The sequence below is a fragment of the Dromiciops gliroides genome, chromosome 2 (assembly GCF_019393635.1).
Source record: "Dromiciops gliroides isolate mDroGli1 chromosome 2, mDroGli1.pri, whole genome shotgun sequence".
Lineage (NCBI taxonomy): Eukaryota > Metazoa > Chordata > Mammalia > Microbiotheria > Microbiotheriidae > Dromiciops > Dromiciops gliroides.
The window spans coordinates 659249511-659269160 of NC_057862.1; the positions used below are offsets into that span (position 1 = coordinate 659249511).

A 19650-nucleotide genomic window follows, 5' to 3' on the forward strand; every position below is an offset into this window, starting at 1 on the left:
GAGGAAGTGGGCCAGCTAGGTCAGAGCCTTACTGAAGGCTGACTGTCCCGGTGATGGGGAAGGGGAAAGGAGGACCACCATTAGGCTGGGGCCTCATGCATCATGACCTTTGTACCTGGTGAGCAGCAGGGAGCCAGCTCCATCAAAGCCTGCATGTCCAGCAGCTGCTGAGGAGGGTCTCCGCCCGCTGCCCGCCCCCTCCCCGCCCCCATCTCTAGGCTACACCTCCTGTCCCCTCCCTCAGTTCTGTGGATTCTCCATGTTCCTAAAACAGCTTGAGCTAGGCTCAAAGTCTTTCTTGTGGCTGAACTGTGACCATGAGAACAGCTGTCCTTCCCAAGAGCCCAGCACTGACACATCAGGGAGGGGAGGGAGCGGAACTCGGCCCCCCTTCAGGGCCCAGGGTTAGGCCGAAGGCCCAGGGCAGCCTTTCCTCGGCTCGGTTAACTTCCCGAAAGCCAAGGGGACGGCTGGTGGCGCCCAGCACCGGATGACCTTTCCCAAGGGGAATCTATTTTCTTCGTCCCCCGGGTTCATCCACAGCTACAAGAGGGTGTTTATGAACAGGCAGGGGGTTCTGCATGTTAGTGAAGTCTGAAGCAGTTCAGCCTGATGGCCGCCCTGGGACTTTTGGGACACTCACTGTGTGGGTACGCACGAACGAACACGCACGCACGCACGCACCACCTCAGGGCCTCTTTCCCCACAACTCCTCTGACCCTTCTCATCAGAGATCACTGGCAGCAGAACCACTTTCTCAAGGGAAGCCACAACAGTGGTCTGGAAGGTTGGGTCACCTCCTTGGGCTAGAAGGGCCTTGATCTCCCTCTGGTGGTCAGAGAGCAGTCCTGCACTGACTCAGCTCAGGGGCCCCAGAGCCCCTATTACTGACCTCCAGCTGAGGGCTCAGCCACGGCCGACACCAGCATCAGCCTGGCTCCGTGCCCTGGGGAGGGGCGCTCAGAGAGCAGGGCACAGTTACACATTCACGTCACCTCCTATGTGACAGCCTCCGGCTCGCTCGGGAAGAAAAGAGAAGGGGCCAAGTTGGACAGCTGTTTATTGGAGAACAACGTCATCGGCAGGAGCCCCGGAGGTGGCCCACGCTCCTCCCTCTCTAGGAGATGCGCCGAGCGGTGACCCTGGGCAGCGGCACGTGCCTGCCCACCGCTGGCAGGGAGTGTCTGAGCCATGGACGCCGGGGTGGAGGTCTGAGTCTTTCGGGACAAAGCCCACGGGGGCCCAGCCTGACAAATGTGGCCAGGCCCCGAAGCGGGTCCGGATGGGGACAACGGAGAGAAAGGCGCCGTGGGTCCAGGCTGTGCCGCTGCAGGGAGACAGAACCACAGCCTGGGGGGTGAGAGGAGAAGGGGGCCAGGGCAGGAGGGGTTCCTCTGCCTCGAGTCCCGGCCCAGCCCCGTTCTCCTCCCCGTGTGGAGGTCCTGGGGGCGGGCAGAGCACGGGGATGCTGTGGTCACTCAGTCCAAGGGGGCCATGAGCAGGTGCAATTCGCGGAAGGCGCTGCCGTGGCGGCCACTGAGGCCCGACTTGGTCTTGATCAGGTGGCTGATGTTCTGGAGCTGCTTGTAGCACAGTCTGCACTTGTGGAGTCTGGGGACAGACGGAGGCTCGGCATGAGCAGGGCCGGAGCCCCAGGAAGGAGAGGGCCGAGAGCTCCTGCCCTACCTCGGGTTCCTCATCTAAGGTGAATGCCAGCTGGAGGCAGAGCTGGGCCACAAACACAGGCCTCCCGACCTCCAGCCGCCCTGTGCTTCTGCATCTGTGCCAGGCGGGGGCCCCCTGCACATCCAGTGTGAGAGGCTGGGCCCTCTGCCCACCCCGTTCAGCTGACCCCTTAGCACTGCCCAGCCCCTGCCCTCCTTTCTTCCAGGGCAGACCCAGGCACCGGGGCCCCTCACCTCTCCTCTCGGGTGATGTCCACCCCCACAGAAGGCGGGGCAGCCAGGATGTCTGTGATCAGGGGTAGAAACCGCTGCAGGATCAGCTTTAAGGAGGTGCATCCCGTCTGCACATAGCTTTGGGTGGAAGAGATGGGCACAGCGGTCAGAGCCCAGCTGGGCTCCCAAGGAAATGCCTCTGGGGTGCAGAGGCAAGCACCTCAACTGGACCAATCCAAGCCTCAGGAGGCTTTCTTTCAATCATAAAAGCAGAGACTTGGGGCCCCCAGGACTGGGGAATAGGAAGAGTGTCTGAATGGGGGGCCAAGTCAGCTCTTTTGACTCACGCAACAGCTCTCCAAGGGCCCCTCATTTTACAGGCGAGGGCAGCTTTGTGGTGCAGTGGATGGAGTGCCAGACCTGGAGTCAGGAAGACCTGAGTTCAGATCTGGCCTCAAATACTCCCTAGCTGTGTGACCCTGAGCAAGTTACTCAGCCCTGTTTGCCTCAGTTTCTTCATCTGTCAAATGAGCTGGAGAAGGAAATGTCAAAGCCCTCTGGTATCTCTGCCGAGAAAACCCCAAATGGGGTCACAGAAAATTGGACACGACTCAACGGACTGAACGACCACCACCTTACTTCAATTACTGCCTGGGTGGCACAGAGTGGGGCCTGATCAGGGGGCCAAGCGTGGCTGGGGAGGGCATCCTGCCAGGACTCGGCCTGCCCTGGTTGGCCCCGTGCGAGGCCTCAGCCCCTAGACTAAGCACCTGCCGAGCTCCAGCTGGGCTCCTGCAAAGTCTCTAGAGAGGAGCAGGGGCTGGAGCTGCCAGCCCTGCAGGGGGGGAGACCTGGGTTCAAGTCCTGCCTCTGGCTGTCCTCCAGGCGGAGGTGTCAGCCTGCCCGGGCGAAGGGACCCTTCTCACCCGGGAGCTCCTTACATCCAGGAAATGCCCAGTCCAGGGCCTGGCCTAGAGAAAGAGGGCGGGGTCCAGTGTCCAGGAAAGCTGGTGACCCCAGTGGCAGGAGGCCATGGGGTCAGGACACTGGTACTGTGTCTGTGAGACTGGGAGATAGGGCCCTGTGTGCTGGTGTGTGCACGTGTGTGTGGGCGTGCCCACGTGCACATGCGTGGGTGTGCAGGTGCGTGTGCTGGCGGCATGGGAGGGGCGCGGCCTTCACCTCTCATACTTGCTCTGAAGCAGCTTCTCAATCTGGGGGAGGATGGTGGTACAAAGGTCCAGTTTCCAAAGAGACCTGGGGGATATGGGGAGAGTGGTCAGTCTCCAGCCCCGCCTGCAGTGAAGCCCGGCATCTAGCCCCTGCCCACCTTGGCCAGGCCCCAGACACTCACGCTTTCTGATTCACTATGTTGAGGAGGTCGACCACCACAGACAGGTCGTTTATGGCCACGGCCGAGTCCACAGATGTCTAAGGAGACAGAGGTGCAGCCCCAGTGTCAGCAGCTGCCCTCCATAGCCCTCGGGGCCAGAGCTGGCACGGGGTCTACTGCTCCAGCTCCTGTGCCCCTCAGGTGAGGATCCCGCCTGGAACCAGATTTTCTGATGCACAGGGGGCGAGTATAGAGGAAAGAGGACTTTTTTTCCATCCAAGTTTCCAGACCCCTGCCCCCCACCCCATAGGCCGGGAGCCTCCAGGCCAGGGCTGGGGTCATCCCCTCTTCCAACCAGCCCAGGGTTCCCCCCAACCATGGCTCCTCTTCCCAGTCTGGGCCTGATCAGAAGAACCAGCAGCTCGGGGCAATATCCCAGAGCGAAGCCCTTCAGCTAAGGGCTCATGTGGGGGAGCTCGGGCCAGGGGCTGCTCCTTGCCTTGATGTCCCCTGTGGTCCAGACAGCCCGCACCGTATCCAGGTTCTTGTGACGGCTGGTCAGTACCACACACATCGTATCGTGGCCCTTTCGGATCTGGGACATGGCATCTTCATCCACCATCTCTGACTGGTTGGGCATCTTCACGGCCTGGGCACAGAAGCAAAAGGCTGGGTTGTTGGTCTGGGAAGGAGCTGCCAATGAGGCCCGCTAGCCGCAATGAGGCCCGCTGGCCTGCAGGACGGAAGGAAAAATTGGGCCCGGGGCTGCTGTCTTGACCCCCACCCTGGCCATGGGGCACAATAGGCCTGGGTCCTGCATGGCAAGGTGAGTGTGGGCTCGGATACCCAGGGCCTGACACCACCGGCCCCTCCCGCTGAGGTGGTGCCCATCGTCCTTACAGGCAGGAAGTCAGAAGCTTTGAGCCCGATGGGCTCATTTCTGGCAGCGGGAATGACAGCAGGCTCCACTTTGGGCATTGGGGTAGAGGTGGCAACAGGAAGCCTGGGCACAAAGTCAGACTGCGGGAAGAAAGAGGCGGCACTGAGACAGGGCCCGGCAGCGGCCGAGCCCCATCCCTACTCCAGTATGCCAAGGTGGGCAGCAGCGCTCTGCCCAGCGCCAGTACCGCAGGCCCATACCCATGCCAGGCACCCCTGGCTTCAAAGGCCCCACGTACGTTTCCTCTGTTTGGCATTGGGGGTTGGATGTCCATGGCCTGGCTGGGCTTGGGCGCTTCCTTTGCTATGGCCACGTCTGAGGAAAAGGGCAAAGATTTGCTGGGTCAGAGCCTGGCTCTCAGAGGAGAGAGAGTGGGGGGTCGGGTCAGGGAGCGCACAGGTCCCGGGGCCACAGCCCGCTGACTTACCATCCTCGGGAGGGGCGGGGAATGGCTCGCTCCTCTGGGGTGGAGTCCGACCTAGGGAGGCAAAGGAAAGGGATGGAGGAGGCAGCCTAGTTCCTGCCGTCCATCCCCTGGCTTCGGGGCTGGCCTCAGTGACTCTCTCTCCTTCGGCCTCCGAAGCCCCTCCCTGCTCCAGACCCGTGATTTCTGCCCCTCCTGCGGCCCGGGACTCACTGATGCTGTTCTTGGGCTGGAAGATCTCCTTGTAGTCCTCAGCGTTCTGGATCTCGGCCCTGGACTCACGCTCGTCCCGGTCGTCCTCGCTGCTCGGGCTTCGCCTCTCGCTCTCGGAGTTCTGCTTCACCCTGATGTGCCCGGGACCGGGGAGGGGAGAGGAGAGGGCAAAGTGTACCCTCGGGTCAGGCTGATGGCCAGAGGCTCCTCGGAGCCAGGCCTCAAGCCCGTGGTTTTCTCAGTGAGCCCGGCCCAGTGGCACATGCCGTCTGGCCGCTGGTCAAGCCTCTCCATGGGGGTGAATCCTCCCTCTGCGTGTCCTGCCCTTCCCCGTGGTGCCCTGCGCTCCCCTGCTCACCTCTGGGGCTTGCTGCAGGCTGTGGCTGGCCTCTCATAGCTTCGGCGGATGGTGGAACCAGTGGGTGTGGGCTGAGCCACAGGCCTGCTGTCCTGGACAGGGTCTTGCACAATAGTCCCAGACCTCGTGACCCGGTTCAGATCCACCACATAAGAGGAAACGTTGCTCTGGGCAAAGGAAACACCGATCTAGGCTCAAAGAAACCAGAATGTTAGTACTAGGGGGGCCTGCGAAGACCATGCAGTCCAAAGCCTTCCCTCTCAGGGCACGGAGGAGTAGCCGAGGAAGCCTCTGGCTTTGGGGCTGTCGCACAGTAAGTGGGCACCTCCTGTCTCCCGGGACGGCCCGTGGGTCTCTGCAGGAGACTAGGCAAAGCATCTGTCATGTCATCATTAATCCCTAGATCCACCTTTAAGGCCTTCCCAAATCTGCCAAGTGCTAGCAAGCAGTGCTTGGAATGCACACTATCGACAGGCTCCAGATTACAGAGAAGTGCAGAGCTTCACATTAAAGCGCTCAGAGGCTCTGCAGCACAGGGCATACTTGGCCCATTAGGACTCAGCTGCAGTTGGTATGGCCAATCTGGGAAGCAGTTTGGAAGTCTGCCTAATTTATGTCGGCATCACAATTGTAGAAACACATAACTGAAGGACTTCAGAATGCTGATCAGTGTCGCGACTGAGGGCCCTGGCAGAGCGGGCAGCGTGAGGCCCGCCACAGGGAGCTAGGAGCAGAGCCACTGGGACACAGAAAATGCAGGAACTTATGCTGCTCAACTATGCATATTTGCTACAAGGGGTTTTGTTTGTTTTTCTTTGTTGTTGTTGTTGTTGTTTTGCAGGGCAATGAGGGTTAAATGACTTGCCCAGGATCACAGAGCTAGTAAGTGTCAAGTGTCTGAGGCCAGATTTGAATTTAGGTCCTCCTGAATCCAAGGCTGGTACTTTATCCACTGCACCACCTAGCCATCCCCTTGTTTGTTTTTCTTTTGCAATGATGGGGGCAGGTGGAAGGGAGAGAAAGTGAATTTTTGTTAATTTCTTTAAAAAAATTTTTTTAGTCATGGGGCAGCTAGGTGGCTCAGTGGATAGAATGCTGGCCCTGGAGTCAGGAGGACCTGAGTTCAAATCTAGATTCACTTACTAGAAGTGTGACCCTGGGCAAGTCACTTCACCCTGATTGCCTTTGCAAAAAAACACAAAGAAAAATGACGCTTGACCTTTACAAAACAAAACAAGGCAGAGAGCTGAGGCTGATGATGTCTAAAGGGTAAAGACAATCACTGCCTGGCTGTGACTCAGCGATCCATACGCTGGGGAGGGCTCAGTGCCCAGCAGAGGGGGGTGGGAGGGATGCCCAGCAGTGCTGGCCCGTGGGCCGCGCTCACCAGCTGGTTGTTGCAGGTGGTCAGGTCGGCCACCTTGCCCCAGTTCACCAGGACCACGTCAAAGCAGCGCTCGGGTTCCCAGCCGTACACGCGAAGGGAGTCTTGACACCCGCTGTACAGGCAGCAGCCGTCGGGGTTGAACAGTATGCTCCTGGGAATGGGCAGGGAGTTGAGAAGGGATCCCCCAGGAGCCTTCAGGAAAACCACCCCTGCCACCCCGGGGAAGTCCTGAGCCTGGCCAAGGTCCCTCTGGGAAGATCCTCAGGAGCCCAAGTTGTGTCTGGTCAGCCTGAGAGCCCCAGACCCAGCCTATGGGTACAGAGGGGACTAAAGCCATGTCAGACCCAGGCATCCTGAGATTCCCCAGCACCTGAACCCGAGGTACTGGGTGGAGGGCACACCCACGTACCTGACTGGCCCAGGCTCGCCTTCAATGCAGCTGACCACTTGGAACTTTTCCAGATCCCAGAAGCGGATTGTCCTGCAAGAGAGGACAACCCCATGGAGACAGGGAGGCCTATCTTCTCCTCCCCCGCCCCATACTGTGCTCCCTTGTCTCCAGTAGAAGCCAATCATGGGGACCCAGACTCTCCCAGAATATCTGTCCAGGGATGTAACCAGAGATGCATGAACAAGTGAGGGGATGAATGTAAAAGCAAGTATTCAGGGCTCCCTCCCTAGGTACACTGGGCACCCGACACATAGAAAAGCTAGAAGATCAGAAGTGACACAGGTCAATCTTCTCCAGCCTGGGGAAGTCCTGCTCACAGGCCCAGGCTGGTCAGATGCTCTTTCAGGACAAGTGCCCCGAGATGCCCTGGCCCTTGGGGGGAAGTCCCTGCTCTCCTGCTCCAAAGCGTGCCCTGAATTCTCAGTAGAAGGGGGGCCAAAGTGGCTTTAAGTGCACTTCTGCAGGCTGGGCCGAATGGGGACAAACAAGGATAACCTGGGCCTCTGCACACATGGCCCAGGCTCGGTCCCAGCTGTGGTCTCAGGCTGCTTCGGCTGCCCACGGTGGGCTGACTCACGGCTCTGCCCTCGTCCTCCCCTGCTTACCTGTCAGAGCTGCCAGAAGCCAGCAGGTACTCATTCGGGTGAAACTCGACCACGTTGACAGGCCCTGTGTGTCCCAGGAACTCAGACATCATCTTCCCAGCCGTCAGATCCCAAAGCTGGGGAGGGCAGAGAGCCAGGCCTGAGCATGGGGCTTAGCAGCTCAGGTGGGGGGCTTGGGGGGGGGGGTTCAGGTACTTTCTCATCATTTCCAGGATGGGACGAGCCCCAAGTGCAGAGCACTCAGACTGTGGTTCTTGTGGATAATCTGTCCCACACCAACGCTGGCTTCCCTCCCACCTCCCCTGCTGACAGTTACAGGACACACAGCCTCCCCTGGGCACAGGCGGGTGATCATAGGAGTGACCCATCATCCCAATTCTGATTCTATGCAGGGAGGGAAGGCACAGCCTTCTTGAGGGCCTGGACCCAGCTCGGTCAGGTCTCTACCTTCACACTGTGGTCATCTGCCGCGGACGCTAACCATTTCCCATCGGGGCTAAACCGAAGACATCTGACAGCCTCAGTGTGTCCCTGCAAGCAAATAATACACAGCTCAACCCTGCCACGGAGTGTCCCAGGCCTACTCATTGTGGGGTCAGGCAAGGACAGGCCCCGCTGCAGCCAACTGACGAGGGACCTGCATCTCCCACTGGGTTCCCACATCTGGGATGTTGGGAAGACTCGGCAAGTGACTGGATGTGTGCAGGGAGAGTGGAAAGTCAAGGACAATGTCGAGGTTACAGATCTAGGAGACCCAGAAGCTGGGGAGACGGCCATGCCTTTGGCAGAGACTGGGGAGCCTGAATGGGAGTGGGCTGGGAGTGGGCGATGAGCTCCCCTTAGCCACATCTGGGCAGCTGCAGGACTGCAGAGATGCTGGACAGATCCATGTGTGAGTCACCAAGGTGATAATGGAAGCCACCAAGCCAGAGGGGGAAGAGGAGTAAGGGCGGGGCCGTGGGGAGCACCCCCGGATAGGACATGGAAGCAGGGATACAGAGGATGAGCCAGGAAAGAAGGCTCACTAGGACAAGAAGCAGGAGAGAACAGGCAGGAGAGGGCAGTTAGCAGGGCCAGACGCAGTCAAGGCTGAGGAGGCCTGAGAGGAGGTCCCCAGGAACTCTAGAAGTTTCCAGGGCAGGAGGGAAGGGGGAGAAGAGGCGAGGACAGGCAGCTGCTGTGGAGTCTGGCTGAGAAGTGTGGCACGAAAGCCTGAGGGCGGTGAAAGGTTCCTAAAGGGGCAGCGTGGGCATGTCTGAGGGGAGGCGGGAAGGGGGGACTGACGGCAGGCGGCCTAGCAGAGAAGCCAGCCCCGGCCCGGGCAATGCCAGTGAGGAGGCCTCAGACTCCTCAGGAGAGACAAGGTTCTCAGCTGAGAGGGGAGCACGCGGAAATGGGAGAGGCCTGGAGCAGCCTCCCGGGATAGCGAGGCTGGGATTTGGCTCAGAGGGAGAAAGGCTGGCAGAGCCCAAGGGAGGGCTCAGGCGGAGCAGAGGATGAATGCTGGCCCAAGCGGCAGAGCTGCTCAGCAGAGGCCAACAGGGCAGGAAGAGGGGGACTCTGGGAATCATCCGGGCCGGGGCCTGGTGAGGGATACGCACAGACGTGGGGGTCGATCTGCTCAGTCTGGGAAGGAGTGATGGCCCAAGGAAACCGCGAGGGCCGCCTCGGGCTTGGATGCCACTTCTCCCTGAGCCAGACTGCCCGCTCCCCTTCTCTTGGGCCCCAAACACAACACAACCCTCTCTCTGCTGTGCCAACCACCAACAACCTCTCACCTTATACCGGAACACGCAGCCTTTCCTCCGGATGTCCCAGAGCTATGGAGAAGAGAAGCGGAGGAAAGCGGGTCAGCAGGGCACGGTGGGCAGCCCTGGACGGGGACTGAGCTGGGCTCCCAGCCCAGGGACAAGTTCTGAAGTCAGGATCTCCCCCGCCCCCCTACAGAAACAGCATCCAGAGAGACAATTGTCCGGACCACGTCCCCCTGACCCCACTTTAGTCTGGAATGCAGACTGACAGCCATGCTCTCCCATTTAACTTTCTGGATGCAGGCAGTGGCACCACCAGGACAGGCCCCAGCCCCAGCCCCTTGGTCCTCCAGGAAGGGGCGGGAGTCCCCCACCCTGAATGTATCACGTGGAAGGCCACGTTCTGGAGCGACTTTACCTTGATGTTTGTATCCTGAGAACCAGAGGCTACAAACTCCCCATAGGGATGGAAATCCAGGCTGCAGATGTTGGCTTTGTGTCCCATTAAAGTACGAAGAACTGCCAAGGAAGAGGACAAGGGAATCGGGATGTGGGTCTGTTTGTTGCTCCCCACAATGGCGGCTGCTTCTGCCGGGACACAGGTCACCGACAGATGAACAGCATGCTGGGAAAACAGCGCGTGTGTGCAGCTGGCCCCTTACCCCCGTGTCAGAGCCCCCTGCGCCACCTCACTGGCCGTGCTCACTGTCCCATAGCCCCAGTCCTTCCCGAGGCCTGGGTTTTTCAGGGTTAACCTTCCTGTCCAAGGCTCTGGGGAAGACGAGAGGGGCCAGGATCCTTGTGACTCTCAGCCTAGGGTGGGGGGTCCTTTCAAAGGTCCGGCTTTCTAACCGTCCCCTAAAGATTTTATTCTGCTTTAAGTGTATGATAAATGAGCCTGCGCATCACAGGCAAACAGACCACGGTTATTTCATTAAAGCCTCCACACAGTCTTTAATCATTCGGCTCTCTGAAGGAAAACCCGTCTGCCTCCGATGCCTGCACAACATTGGATCTTCTTCTCTTCCCAGCCCACTTTGGGTAAGCTACCAATAAAGTCTTATCACATTGCTGTCTCACTATGTGCTCTGCTTGGCATATAAAAAACCCCAGTTTTCTGAAGGGTGTTGGTGCACCCCAAACGCACACACACCTTTAACCAAAGAGCTGCTGCCCAGTCCCCAGGGCTCCTGTGGCCTCAGGTGGCAGGGAGGATGGGCTGGCGCCCATGCCCGTGTGGGAGGCTTCCTGAGGTTCCTTCAGACTCTCTGAGCTTGCAGCCGGATCGGGGAGCCTTCCCTCAGCACCCACCCAGGACTTCCAGGCTGGCACACTTCTGTCCTCCTGGTTGCTGGTTTTACCCTTCATTCTCCCTCAGGGCCTGGCCGGAGCAGGAAGGCCCCCAATGCCGGTTACGAGGGGCTTGCTAGAACACTTGATACAGGCCCGGGTTTACGTGAGGCATCTCGGTCACCGCTGCTGCCATGGTGGTTGTTGTAGGCCTGAGGACGGGAAGTTCCTGCCACCTTCAGGTTTGGCCTTTTCTGTCTTGAGGAGGAGAATGTTTGCCTGGCAAAGGGAGCATGAGAATGGTGGCCTAAGAAAGCCCCTCTGCATCGGGGAGAAGGAATTCAAGTGTAGCAGATTTCATACAACGTCCAAAGAATCTTTTCTGCCTTTGTATCCACGTGTCCGCTGCCAAGCTCAAACCCTTTGAGGAGCTTCCGCAGAGCCGCCACACCCGCCTGCTCTGCTCCCAACGGGACGGCCTGGGTCTGAGAGGAGCCTGGGGTCTCACTTCTCTGGCCCCCCTCCCCTCCACGGTTAGTGCTACTCCTCGAAGGTTACTTTCCAGTCATCCTGTTGCTGCTTGTACGCCTGCACTTGTTTGTCCATGAGGACGTGCCCTCCGTGAGGGCCTCTCTTGGTACCCCGGGTGCTTGGCGTGCAGAAAGCCTTTGATGAGCGACGGTCTAGCTGACTCGCTAGCTCGCCCACAGGTTCTCAGGGCACAGAATGTATGTGCCCACAGTGAATTTCGTCCTGGGGGGACTGGGAGGGAGCAGAGTCCAAGTGGCCCATCTTTTCCAGCTCCTCTCACTGAGAACCAAGCGCTGCTATTACTAGAATCCTGCTTTTGAAGCCTGTTCAGGGCATCTTTGTATGCGTTGCCTCCACGGCTCATCCGCACCTTGTGAAACCTCATGGCAGGGAGAAACAGATGGAAAGGAGTGGGCAGGAGCCACGCTCGTGCCTCTTCAGCCCTGAGCCTCTCCCAGGCGGTCCGGCTCTGACACAAGCCTAGCCTCCCCTTCTGGGCCTTTATCTCCTAAAACAAAGACAAGCCCCCGCCGGCCCCTTGGGTCACCCTCTGTCCAGGGTTGGGCTCTGGCCTTGGGTTTGGTGCTCCCTGAACCCTGTGGCCGGCACCAAACGCTGCCCATCCCTCCTTTCTCTGCTGTGGCTCCACGTCCCACCTCCGGGGCTCCTCTTTCTTAACAGGGCGTCTCACACACTCAGAAGGCTGAGTAAGGAGATGCCGGCAGGTGCCCTGCGCCATCACTCCTGATGCAATGGCTCGGTGCTGAGCCGTGGGACCAGTTGGTTGGGATGTTGTGCTTTACAATCACCACTTGTTCTCGCCGTCCCATGGGTGTTTCTCCAAAAGGGCTGGGAATGAAGCCTTCCAAGCAGCTCTGAATCTTGAGCAAGAGCAGGTTTTCAAAACGTAACAAGACATAGCCGGCTGCCCCTCGTCTTCCATCGCTGCTGCTGCCGTGGCAGAGAAGGCAGAGGGCACTCGGCCAAAGGCACGCAGGGGTGGCTCCTGGAGGGAAAGTTGTCTGCAGCCTGTGGCCCGGCTCCTTATTCAGAACCCGCTGGGTTACCGCCCAGAAGCACATTTTGGTCGGCAGTACACTGACCAATCAGAAATGCTGATTAACTCAAACAGATACACACAACATGGGACTGAGTTTGGCCAAATTCTCCTCCTGTGGGCAACAACACTCAAGTCCCCCTTCCCTCTCCCTAGGGGCTAAGTAAAGACCCATATCCTCTCTAAGGTCCGAATCATTTAGAATGGACTACAGAGCATGGCCGGCAGGCTGACCAGGCCCCAAGGCCATTTATTAGGTACTGTTATTAATTAGCCATCACAAGCCATCTTGTGGCCAACTTGCTCCACCACATGGGGAGCAAATGGTAAGCACTGATGGCACTCTGCATCTTCCCTCATGAGGCACTGTTCTTTTCTCCCCCCTCTCTTCCCCTCCATTCTCTCTTCTCTTCAACCTAAGTCCACGTCTGTTGAGCACCTACTATGTGCAGAGCACTGGGCTGTGCTACCGGGTTTACACAGATGAATTAAGACAAGGTCCTTGCAGCAGGGCCAGGTCTGGGCCAGGAGGAGGGATGAGATGGGGACACACAGAACCCCAGTACAATGCATGAAGAAATACATGTCACCAGAGCATTAGAAATCAAGAACCATAAGAGGTCAGGGAAAAGAGAGAGCCCTTCTGGCTGGGGAGGAGGTGGCCTTTGGGCTGGGCCCCGGGCGGGGCTCTGTCAGGCCCAGGTAGGCAGAGGGCATGACATCATTAATGAGAGAAGAGTACAACACTGCCACCCCACAGCCCTGGGCCAGGGCCTGTGCTATATAGGACCACAGTGGCTGGGCCTGGCCCCGGCCTCCAGGCCGCTCAGAGGCCTCCGCTGGGGAGCTCCCCCTCCTTCCTCCTCCCCTCCTCCCCATGGCACAGAAGGCCAACCCCGAAGAGAGGCCACAGAGACCTCTCCAGAAGCCCACCGGCAGTCGCGGCAAGTGGAGTCCCCAACCCTGCTTGGGCCGCCGCTCCCAGGGGACACAAGGAATGGTTCCTGGGAGGTTTCTCCTCCTCCGGCTCCACGAGGCCCCCAGGCCTTTGATGGGAATGTCCAGACAAAGGACGCTGGAGAAAAGGTAAGAAAGCAGACCTACTTTTGGCAGCTTCCAGGTCCCACACGCGGATGGAGCCTGACTGGGAGCCAGCCACGATGAGCTCCTCAGGGGTGTTGAGCCGGACGCTCTCCACAGGCGACGTGTGGCCGGTCAAGCTCTGTGGGCAAAAGACAACCGGCCTAGAGGAGCTGCGCCATTTAGAAAAGGGCCGCTGTTCGGGCCCCTCGGGGTCTCAGTGGAGATACAAGAGCTGAGCAGCAGTGGCCTGGGCTGAGAACGAGGGGCTGCAGTGGCTGACTGGGGGGGGGAGTGCTTTTCTCTGTCTCAGCTTCCCCAACTCTACAAGGTGATGGTGTTGTTTTAGGTGACTGGATTCTGGTGCCCTTGCCTACCACTCTCCTTCCATGTGACCATCAGCCCAAATCAGCCAATGCAGACACTTTTCCTTCTCCACGCTCCTCTGGCATGTGCGCACACACGCACACACACATATGCACACACGCTGCATACACACACCCCTACATACACACATGTATGCACGCTACACACACACACACACGCTGCATACACACACCTACATACACACATATGCACACACGCCTACACCTACATACACACATATGCACAGATGCTGCACACACACCTACATACACACATATGCACACACCTACATACACACACATGCACACACTGCATACACACACACTGCATACACACACCGACATACACACATATGCACACATATGCACACACCTACATACACACATATGCACACACACCTACATACACACATATGCACACACACTGCATACACACACCTCCATACACACATATGCATGCACTCACGCACCACACACATATGCTGCACACACACACACACTCCACCCCCCCAAGACAACACTCAGAGTCCAGGTGAAGACTCCAGTACACAGCATATGCCCAGGGCCAACACGCCCACAGAGGGGAATGAATGCTGCTGCGACATGCAGGCTCCCTTTGCTATTACCTGGTCCCCGGGATGCTGCTACCACCCTAACTGCAGCGTCCAGCTCTGCCACGCTCCCCAGGGGCTCAGCTTAGCACAGAGAGACTGTGAGAAGGTCCTGCTTGGGAGATGAGATTCTCACATAGGTCAGAGCAGGCGAGCCCCCAGGAGAGATCGAAGGGGCTGGGAACAGAGGGGGGCCAGCCCGCTCTCACCTCTCCTGCGGGCCTGGCCTGACCCTCACTGGACCAGGAGAGGAGGGCTCAGAGCTGCTCGGGAAAAAGGGGTTGTGCAGTCTGTCCCTGCAGGGGCTCATCTGAAGAAGGACGACCCCACTTCCTGGTGGAGGCCTTGGCTGAGCCACCTCAAGGCTGAGCATGGTGGAGCAGCCCCACCCCCATCCACGCGCATGCAGGGACCCCAGTTTCTCGAGTTTCCGCCAATGCTGTGCTAAGTCCCCGTTAGATCTCTCAAGTGCTCAGGCCCACCCGAGTCTGTCATGGAAGGAGGGAGGCTCTGCCTCAGTCCGAGCCTTGGCTCCTCAGGCCCTTCCCACACAGTGCTGCAGGTCCTGCCCACTAGCTTCAGGTCATCTAACCTACCCTCTGTTCTTCCCATGCCTTTCTTAGGATCAGAGGTTTCAGAGCTGGAAAGAACCTTGGAAGTCAGTTAGCCCAACCCTCTCAACTTTACAACGAGGAAACTGAGGCCTGGAGAGGCTAAATGACTGTCCCAAGGTCTCACAGGGAAGCACCAGAGGCAGGATTCCCACCCAGGTCCTTGGGCTCCAATCTAGCACTCCCCCCCTGGACTGTAGGGCCTGGCTCCAGGCTCCTTTGTGGGCAGGCCTCCTCGGGCATCTCCCTTAACCTCCTTGGGTCACTTGGTAGAACAGTGTGAATGGCTGTGAGGGGAAGATGGCCCAGCATCTGGGGTTCGGGGATGGCGCCTGGCTCTGCCATCTCCTCCCAGACCCTGCCCCGCCCCCCCTGCTGCTTACCATGATGCAGTTGGGGCTTGTTAACTGACCACAGGTTGACCCGACAGTCATCTCCTCCCGTCGCTAAAAGCCGTCCTGAGCCTTTGCCCAACACCAGGGAAGACACATTGCTGGCATGGGCCACAATTTCCTCTACAGAAAGAACAAAAGAGACACCCAGTCGCTGGATGCCCTGGCTGCTTCAGGCCCCCCCACACTGCCTGGCCCTGATCAGCATCGTCTCAGAGCCTGAAGACCCCGGCAGCCTCAGCTTCCAGCTCACCACCCCTCTGTCACCTGAAAGGCCAAGTGGGGACAACTCTTAGCTACGAGATGGAATCTGAGGGCCGTGAAAAAACTGAAATCCCCAACGTGGATAACAGCAGAGAGGCTGCCACGAGGCTGGACGGGGTCCACAGCCTGTTAACAGAGTGAGTGCAAGGAGGGCAGAGGAGCAAGTGACCATCGGGATCCCCATTCCAACCCACAAAGGGCTCTTACACCCACCATCGAGGAAGGAGGACAGCCCGGTGGCTCCAGTGTGGTCTGGGAGTGAGGAAGCCTGAGTTCAAATGCTGCCTCTGACGCTTAATGCCTGTGTGACCTCAGGCAAGCTGTGGACCTCCCTGGGCCTCAGTTTCCCCTCTGTAAAATAAAGGGGTTGGACAAGAGGGTCTCCAGGTCTAGACAAATGACCCTATTATTGATCCCCACAATACTCTGATGAACCACGCAGAGACATTGTTATTACCTTCATTTTACTCAAGAGGAAATTGGGCACCAAATGGTAAATGACCTGCCTCAGGTCAACCTTCCCACAGCTTCAACCCCCTCATTCTACAGAAAAGGAAACTGAGGTGCAGGGAGGTGAAGTGCTCCAGGCCAGCCCAATGAGCAGTAAGCATCAGAGACAGTGTCTGAGCCCACTCGGGCTGGGGACTGAGCTGCGTCTTCAGTCCTGGCACCAGAAGGGACGTGACTGAGGTGGTGGGTGTGAGTGCAGCGGTAGGAAAGGGGATGAATCTGGAAAGGGGAGCATGTGGGAGGGTGTGGGGGACAGAAGTCCACGTTGTGCCCAGCAGCAGTTAGAAAATGATGAGCTGGGGCAGCTAGGTGGCGCAGTGGAGAGAGCACCGGCCCTGGAGTCAGGAGGACCTGGGTTCAAATCCGGCCTCAGACACTTAACACTTACTAGCTGTGTGACCCTGGGCAAGTCACTTAACCCCAATTGCCTCACTAAAAAAAGAAAATGATGAGCTGGGGCAATGCAGGCCAGTACAGTGGGAGAGGCCGGGGTGGGCATTGTGCAGCCCCTGGCCTGGATCAGGCAGAGGGTTTCCCAGCCAGCAGAATCCCCATGTGGCAGCTACAGGGTCCTGGAGGGTCATGTGTGAAGCAAGGCATGGACCTGAGAAGTGGGACTCAGTCTTTTTTTTTTTTTTTTTTTTTGCAGGGCAATGGGGGTTAAGTGACTTGCCCAGGGTCACACAGCCAGTAAGTGTCTTAAGGCCGGATTTGAACTCAGGAACTCCTGAATCCAGGGCCGGTGCTTTATCCATTGCACCACCTAGCCGCCCCCTGGGACTCAGTCTTTATGTCCTAAGTCCCAGGGGAATGACGCTTCCCGGGGAGTGTATGAGAGAAGAGGCCAAGTCCCCAGCGTGGCAAGGGCCAAGATGTGACTGATCCTCTGGGGCACAGTCAGCGGTAGCTGATTTGAGCTGTACCAAGGGATGGCTGTGAAAGTGACTGCTCCAAGCTTTCCTGTGTCCCAGTGCTGGGTTATACCCTTTCCCATGTGCCACTGCAAGTGGCGGCTGAGTGTTCTGCTTTCTCAATGGGTCTTGTGCATGGTGGGGTGGGGAGGGGAAGGCAGGGTGTGCTAACTCTGCCCTGGAAACATGGAAGGGCAGCTAGGTGGCGCAGTGGATAGAGCAACTGAGGCCCTGGAGTTCAGGAGGACCTGAGTTCAAATCTGACCTTCAGACCCTTGACATTTACTAGCTGTGTGACCCTGGGCAAGTCACTTAACCCCATCTACTGCCTCACCAAAAAAAATGAAAGGAGAAGAAAGAAAACCATGTCTGTACATTCACGTACCCTAGAGTTTGAGAGCCCCTGGGGCAGAGGAGGCCGTTAGTTGACAAGCCACAGTCCCTACACCTGTGGCTGACAAGCGTGGGCAACTACAGGCAGCACGTATGTGTGAGGGACGACTCTCTCCCGAGGATCTCAAAGTACTGTCTACTGTTGTTTAACGGCCTGCAGAACAGCGATCATCAAGCGTGCAGGCCACGTAACTCCTGACTGAAAACAAAAGCTGAAGGGCTGTGAACCAGGGGTGATGGGCACTGGCCCTGCTCTGACCGGACACTTGAGGCACAGTCTGGCCTTCTCCACATACCTGTGGCTCTAAAAGAGGCTGGGCACAGAGGTTCAGAAGTGTTTCTGATGCGCCACCTGCCTCGTTACTCCTTGGATGGGGGGCCTTGCCTTACCCCCAGGACGGCATGCTGCTCTCTCACCAGGGCTGTGATCTCTGATGGCCACTCTTGGCATATTGAGAGTGGTAGCCTCACTACAAACCTTGCCATGTGCCGTCTGCACTCTGAGTGCTTCCTTCCCAGCGGCATGGCCTTTCTTCTCCTCTCTGGGCACCTGGTCTGGGGCTGCCACACTGCTACCGAGTGATCTTGGGCCAGTCACTTCCCACCCACCACCCGGCCTGTAAAATGGAAACCCTTGGCTGGACTGTCAGAGCCTCCTCTCCTGCTGCTGCTGAGCACCCTTCCTGGAGGCCACAGCAATGACTCTGCAGGAGTGGGGGAGGGGGAAGGTGCCAAGTGCTGCATTGAGATTAGCCGGTCACCAGGAAAAACAACATCCAGGCCCTGGACTGACCAACAGGCAGCTGCGGGGACAGAAATGAGCAGGGGATGGAGCCCTGCTTTTGATCCGGGAGGGGCAAGGGCAAGAGGCACATAATCAACCAATGAAATGATGGCCTAGGTGCTTGTTGAAAATAGCAATGATATCACACCAGCAGTGCCGAGAAGAGGAAAACAGGCTGTGGGCCCAAAGCAAAGCAACGCCCGCCTGCTGCCATCTGCCGTGAGCCAGCCCCCAGCCCCGGCCGGGCAAGGGGGGCCCGACTGGGCTATGGAGAACATGGAAATCTCATCAGGTCTGCTGGGCAGCCAGGCCACAGGTGAATGGCCTGACCTCATCTGGACCACAGTGGAGAAGCAGACCAGAGAAACTGGGTCCTGCAGCAACCCACATATAAGCGGGGGGAAAAAGGAGGGGTCCTAGGCTTCGATCACCACTCCTGCCTTTGCATCTGCAGAATCAGATCCCAGGATCAAAGCAGCCGCCCAAGAGAGCTCCTGCTGCCCAAGAAGTCCTGAGTACCTTGGACGGTTCTGACCCCACAGGCCTGGGCACCTGCCTGTGGCCACATGACGTGGCCAGCACCACTGAAGGGACCTTAGAGGTCCAGAAGGGAGTGACCTGCCTAAGGTCATACGGATGGTAAGCAGTGTCCTGACCGCCAAACTCTGTTCTCAATCCTCAAACTCAGCTCTCTCTTTTGCACTGTCCCAGCTGGGTACAACATCGAGCAATACTCCAGGAGCCCAGCTATAGTGGAAAAAGCTGGGGGACCTTGCTATGGTGGGGGTGGCTGTCAGAATGATTTGGAAGAAGCCAGGTCTTGCCTTTCATCTCTAGTCAATGACCCTTTGCAAAGGTGTCATCAACTTAAACCCCGGGAAAAGAAGCATTATTTTCTATTATAAACCCCCCCCAAAGGCTGCAGAAAACCACTGAGTGCATGTTCGTTAGTCTACTCTGTCCACCCCATCAGGGCCAGTAAGAAAAGATGCCACGGGGCTAACGTGAGCAGTTCCCTCCAGACACTCCATTCTCACAGGGGCAACAGGTGGCTAACAAGATTAAACAAGCAGGACAGCAGGAGAAAAAGAAATGCAGGACACTCACGTAGCTTCCACGCAGTCTTGGTAACAACGGGGGTTGCCATTTTAGCAGCCAGTTCCTTACAGTTGGCGTGCACCCCCAAACCAACCAGAGAGGGATTGCGAAGGGAGCTCTCTACGTGCCCAGTGGGGGTGGGGGAAGAACCCCCCCAGGCTCAAGTCTCAAGTTGGAGCGCAGTTTCGGACACATCCAGGCAGAGACAATTCCCTGTTTTGTGGCCTTTTGTTAAGTCACCGTTTTATAACATCCAAGCAAGCAGTTTGTGCCCGCCAAGATACATCCCAGACCATGGAGGATCAGTTTTGGTCCATTGTAGGGTTACGTTGATCTGAAAGAGAAGAAAAATCCATTTTACATTAATTTGACACAATATGAGCAGGGACATGA

General features: G+C 57.8%; 1 protein-coding gene across 1 annotated transcript; it reads right to left on the reverse strand.

Moving 5' to 3' along the window:
* Positions 1–1042: 1042 nt before the first annotated feature.
* KATNB1 (katanin regulatory subunit B1) lies at positions 1043–19401 on the reverse strand. Its single transcript, XM_043989239.1, is given in 20 exon segments — positions 1043–1611; positions 1920–2036; positions 3081–3155; positions 3253–3329; positions 3731–3880; positions 4132–4251; positions 4410–4486; positions 4599–4649; positions 4809–4939; positions 5167–5354; positions 6554–6704; positions 6963–7034; positions 7610–7725; positions 8057–8140; positions 9388–9429; positions 9779–9879; positions 13343–13460; positions 15289–15303; positions 15305–15420; positions 19267–19401. Coding segments are annotated over 20 exon segments (1974 nt in total). The 5' UTR covers positions 19307–19401; the 3' UTR covers positions 1043–1478.
* Between the last annotated feature and the right edge of the window lie 249 nt (positions 19402–19650).